We start from the raw sequence: 5311 nt of genomic DNA on the forward strand, positions 1-5311 counted from the left end.
TCCTGAAGGTATGCAATTCAACAATGGAGGCTTCACGCAACAGCCAGGCTATGCAGGTTCAGCAAATTCTCAACCTCCACAGTATACTCCTGGTTTATCTCCACACCCAACAAGTGAGAGTTTTCCTCACCAACTAGGTTCTGCCACCTCATCAAGCTCGCAAACTCCTTACGCTACTACATCCAATGCACCAGCTGGTCAGTTTGATGGTGGAAACTTTATGACACAGCAACCTTATGATGTGACACAGAAAGTTAATGGTGCCCCTTCTCATGTACCACATCGAACTCAATCTGGACCTGTTGCGGCATACGGGAATAATAACAATGTTGTTGGAGATATGCACCAACCTGGTTCTGCCCCCTCATCAAGCGCGCAAACTCCTTACCCTACTACACCCAATGCACCAGCTGGTCAGTTTGATGGTGGAAACTTTATGACACAGCAACCTTATGATGTGACACAGCAAGTTCATGGTGCCCCTTCTCATGTACCACATCGAACTCAATCTGGACCTGTTGCGGCGTACTGGAATAATAACAATGTCGTCGGAGATACGCACCAACCTGGTTCTGCCCCCTCAGCAAGCTCGCAAACTCCTTACCCTACTACACCAAATGCACCAGCTGGTCAGTTTGATGGTGGAAACTTCATGACACAACAAGCTCATGGTGTGACACAACAAGCTCATGGTGTGACACAACAAGCTCATGGTGTCCCGTCCCATATACCACAACGAACTCAATCTGGACCTGTTGCAGCGCACGGGAATAGTAACAATGTCGTTGGAGATATGTTTGCGCCAGCTGGACTAAGTTCCTTGGAGACTTCAGCATCTCAACCATCTCTCACACCTTTAACAGGAGCAATTGAGATTGTTCCTCAAAGTCAGAAAAAGTTTGAGCCAAAATCAACAATCTGGGCTGACACATTAAGCAGAGGGCTGGTTAACTTCAACATTTCTGGACGTAAGTCTTGTAATATGCAGTCTCCTAATTCATAAAGCGTTTACGAAATTTCTAACGTCGTTTGTTTACTGTGCAGCCAAAACAAATCCATTGGCAGATATAGGAGTGGACTTTGAGGCGATCAACAGGAAAGAGAAACGACTAGAGAAACCAACTACCGCACAACAGCAAGTAACATCAACTATCAACATGGGTAAAGCCATGGGATCTGGTACTGGATTAGGCCGTGCAGGTGCAGGTGCTATGAGACCTCCGACGAATTCAATGGTAGGCTCAAGCATGCCGACGGGGATGAATGCTGGTGGCTACGGAGGTATGAACCAAAACCATCCGATGGGAATACAACAAAACCACCCCATGGGCATGAACCAACACTTTCCGATGGGCATGAACCAAAACTACCCCATGGGCATGAATCAAAACCATTCCATGGGAATGAACCACAACCAGCCCATGGGAAACCAAAACTATCCCATGGGAATGGGGATGAACATGGGCGGATACGGTCAAGGCTATCCCATGCAACCACAACAAGGAATGGGCATGGCTCCTCCTGGTCCACCACAAGGCATGACCGGTGCCTACAATCCGATGATGGGTCAAGGCGGTTACAACCCTCAGCAGCAGCAACCTTATGGAGGAGGTTACCACCGGTAAGATACGAGCCAATCACAGTTACCCTCATTCAATTCATCACGATAGTAAAAAAAGATCCAAGAACAGAACTCAATCATTGGACCTGGATTTGTAAATTTTTTGGTCGGTTCAGGTAAGTTTGGGGGTTGGGTCAGTCATATTATTGGATTAATACCTCGGCTGTTTTTACAAAAGAAAAAAAAAAATAATTCTCGACCGATTTGAGTTTTTGTTAGGAAATTTGTAATGGGTAAAGAGAGAGAGAGAGAGAGAGAGATAGGCACAAACCTTCACTCGGGTTACGCTAATATACATATGTATTTTTTGGTATTATACATCTTTTCTGTAATACATTTTCCACTCACGTAACAATAAAACAAGTCTTTCAATAGTTTATACTAGTTGGTTTGGTAACGTGAAACAGAGAGATTATGAAAAGCCAAAAGAAAAGTGCAAAATATCTGAAAAAAAAGAAAAGAAAACTAGTACCAAACTATGTACTTGTAAAACTGTGGATTTGTTTTCGATAAACAAGAACAAAACTGTTACAAAAGAAAATAGAACATAATCTATAATATGTATGATATGATTGTTAAAGAATCTAGTTAAACCATTTTGTTTCCCACGAATGTATAAGTCCTCGGAAGAATTTTCATGATTCTAGATGGTGGTTAGTAGTTGCCAACGTCTTCAAAGGAAAAAGAATAGAGAGAGAGAGACTTGGAAAAAGTTGGTACCGTTATCGCCAACGAAATCTAGTTGAACCATTCATATTCATTCGTCCAGGTTTACTAAACCAGAGAATACCAAACAAAACCAGCTAAACCGTACTAAACTGATGTGACATACACACACAACAGAAGTCACACTCACAATTGGTCGTATGTGAGTTTATCATGAGCATTAAATAAAAGAATCAAAAGAATATCCATCCATTTATCATTTTTATTCATTACAGAAAAAGAATTATTCTTTATTTTCTGAGATAGAAAAAAAGATAACGAAATATGAGATTTCCATAAAACAAACATAAGAAAAATACCAACCACAACAACCTTTCCCATGATCTGACCCAAATAGATAAAAAAGAAAAATAGAAAAATCATCAAAATTGCCATTACGACAAAAAAGGAAACAAAACAAAACAATAAAATAATAATAATAAAAAGGCTGAAAGTTTTCTGAAGTCTGGCAAAAATTTTAATATTAGAAGAGAGAGAGAGAGAGAGATGCGACAGTAAACATAAGAAAAGACGACCAAACAAAAACGTGATCAGCGACGACGGCCACGAAGACGGCGAATATTACGGCGTACGACGAGTACTTACGATTGACAGACATTTCACGGCGGCTGAGATTTCAGCTTCTCCGATCCGGTCCTCTGTTTTGTGTGTATAAATCATGGTGATCGCGGCTGCTGCTTCTTCTTTCTCTCTCGGTACGTAACTTCACCAATTTTTGAGATCTCTCTCTCTTCCTTCTGGTTTCCTCTTTTGTTGTTCATTGACTAATCTGAAGTTGGTTGTAGAAGATACAGTGCATGGCTGAGAGAGAGAGAGACGAATTAAATTAACCCTTCTTCTCATTAAAGGCTAAAAAGCATTCCTTTTGGCTCTGATTGATGCAAAACTCGTTTCTTTTTTCTTTTCTTTTTTGATTGGTTCTTGAGAGCTCGATCGTGAATTCGTTTTCTGGGGTTAATCTCTGGCTTCTCTAATTGTTTTCTTCAAATCTTTTTATTATTTCCCTTAATCCTTGACTTTTTTTTTGGCGTTTAGCCTTCTCTGCTTTGAATTTAACAAGAAGAAGAAGACCTGGGAATTTTTATTTCTGTGTCAAGTTTTGTTTTTTTTTTGTTTTGTTTTGTTTGTTGTTGGGGAAATCAGATGTTAATGTCATTAATTAGAGATCTTTAAATCTGATCATTTAACACTTCAAAGTTCTCTTCTTTTTGAAATTTCCATCTGTTTTTAATTTCTGTAAATTTGGTGGCGGCATTGAACATTCTTTGTGTGTCTTCTTCATTAGGAGGTCCATCTCATTGCCATCAACCTTACGCGGATGAGTTCTCTTCCTCCATGCCTTACAAAAGAAACGACAGCACAAGAAGTCGTGTTTTTGATAGATGTTGCTCTGCGAATCTCTCTGTTTTAAGGTATTAGTTTTAGTAACACGTATATGTATATGTATGTCTATTGATGTCTGTGCAGATGGCCAATTTTGTTGATTATCTGATTTATCTCTAATGTGTTTTTTTTATTGAATCTTATTATCATCTTCCTGATTGTTATTGTGTTTTCACCTATTCAGTTCCAGATGCAAGATTCCTTTTTTTGGATCAGCATTTCATGTTTCATCCGGTGGCCATGACCTTGGCCTCACAAAAGTTTCTGTTGCTGCTGATTATTCTGATTCGGTTCCTGATTCATCTTTCTACGGCTATCATCCTCTAGAAGATTTGAAGCCGTCCAAAAGAGTGCAGGAGACAAAACTCTCTCCTGCTGAAGTAGCAAGGACTACTGTCGAGGTTTTTCATATTAAATAGAAGAATGTGGGGTTTTGCTATTTTGAGTTTGCATATGAAGATCATGGTTTCCCTTGTTTACTTGTAGGCTAACAGCAGTGCTGTACTGGTATTTCCTGGAGCTATTCATTGTGAACCACACGATCATACTTCATGGTCCGAATTTAAGTATGTCATTGATGAGTATGGAGGTTAGTCTTAAATTTACCACTCGATATTTTTGATATCTTTCATTCACTTTCTTTGTCACCAGCTTCTTTGTCTTTTCCTGTTTAGATATCTTTTTCGAAATTCCTGATGATGAGAACATCTTAGAAGATCCTGGAGCTAGTAATCCAGTGGTAAGCGTGTCATTGATCAACTAGAATGTCACGTATATGTACAGAATTGATAACATTTATTAGTTTGGTAGAAGCACAACGTCCAACACCTATTGATTGGAGTTTACATCACATACTTGTAGAAAGCCTTTTTTGGAATGGATGTCCCACGATACGAAAACACACGGATCCATGAGGAATATAACATTTCGGACATTGGTAATCTTGACCAAATTATTTTTGATGACCATTATTTTGAGGTAGGTTGAAGCTATTTGCACTCTCTTAGTTTTCTTGCAAAACATGTAAAGTCTCTTGTCTTATTAACAACTGTCTTTTCTGATCTACTTTTGAATTTGAGTAGATTATGGATTCTGAAGCTAGAGATATTCCGGTCGATTGGGGAATGCCTGATACCTCCAACGCAGTTCATCCTATTTATTTTGCCAAACACCTGTCCAAGGTTATATATCTATACAATCTGCAATAGCATGATGAAAAAAACCTTTTAAAATGACATATTTAAAAGAGTTCGCTCACTTGATTATGTCTATAAATTTGGATCGTTGCAACAGTTACCGAACCGAACCCTCTGGTCTTGCATTGCATTGACTATGTCGCTGAGTTGGTATCTCTTGTCTTTGCAATCATGCAGGCCATTAGCATGGACTATGACCGGAAAATGGACTATCCGTCTAATGGTGTATCCATACTCGGATGCCTTAGGCCCGCTTTCCTTGACGAGGAATCCGATATAAGAAGATTATTTACTTCGGAAGATAGAGATAACTATAGCTGGGAGGTTCAAGGTCCTTTCACATTTTCTTGACCTCAAAAAGCTGTTGTTGATTTTGTGCTTGTGA

At 39.4% G+C, this 5311-nt stretch overlaps 2 protein-coding genes across 3 annotated transcripts in view; both read left to right on the top strand.

Moving 5' to 3' along the window:
• Window positions 1–1998, top strand: part of LOC104749409 (clathrin interactor EPSIN 3-like) — an 11888-nt gene extending 9890 nt beyond the window's left edge. For both annotated transcript variants that reach the window (XM_010471035.2, XM_010471036.2), the window contains exons 14-15: window positions 9–968; window positions 1045–1998. In XM_010471035.2, coding sequence (XP_010469337.1) covers window positions 9–968; window positions 1045–1625 — 1541 coding nt within the window. In that variant the 3' untranslated portion in view covers window positions 1626–1998. The remainder of the gene's footprint in view (window positions 1–8; window positions 969–1044) is intronic.
• The window catches only part of LOC104749410 (uncharacterized protein At3g49140-like), a 4107-nt gene continuing 1583 nt past the window's right edge, over window positions 2788–5311 (top strand). Inside the window, exons 1-8 of the mRNA XM_010471038.2 lie at window positions 2788–3042; window positions 3633–3759; window positions 3915–4131; window positions 4217–4319; window positions 4405–4469; window positions 4592–4708; window positions 4813–4911; window positions 5104–5257. Coding sequence (XP_010469340.1) covers window positions 3006–3042; window positions 3633–3759; window positions 3915–4131; window positions 4217–4319; window positions 4405–4469; window positions 4592–4708; window positions 4813–4911; window positions 5104–5257 — 919 coding nt within the window. The 5' untranslated portion in view covers window positions 2788–3005. The remainder of the gene's footprint in view (window positions 3043–3632; window positions 3760–3914; window positions 4132–4216; window positions 4320–4404; window positions 4470–4591; window positions 4709–4812; window positions 4912–5103; window positions 5258–5311) is intronic.

This window comes from Camelina sativa, chromosome 16 (assembly GCF_000633955.1).
Source record: "Camelina sativa cultivar DH55 chromosome 16, Cs, whole genome shotgun sequence".
In the NCBI taxonomy this organism is placed as follows: Eukaryota; Viridiplantae; Streptophyta; class Magnoliopsida; order Brassicales; family Brassicaceae; genus Camelina; species Camelina sativa.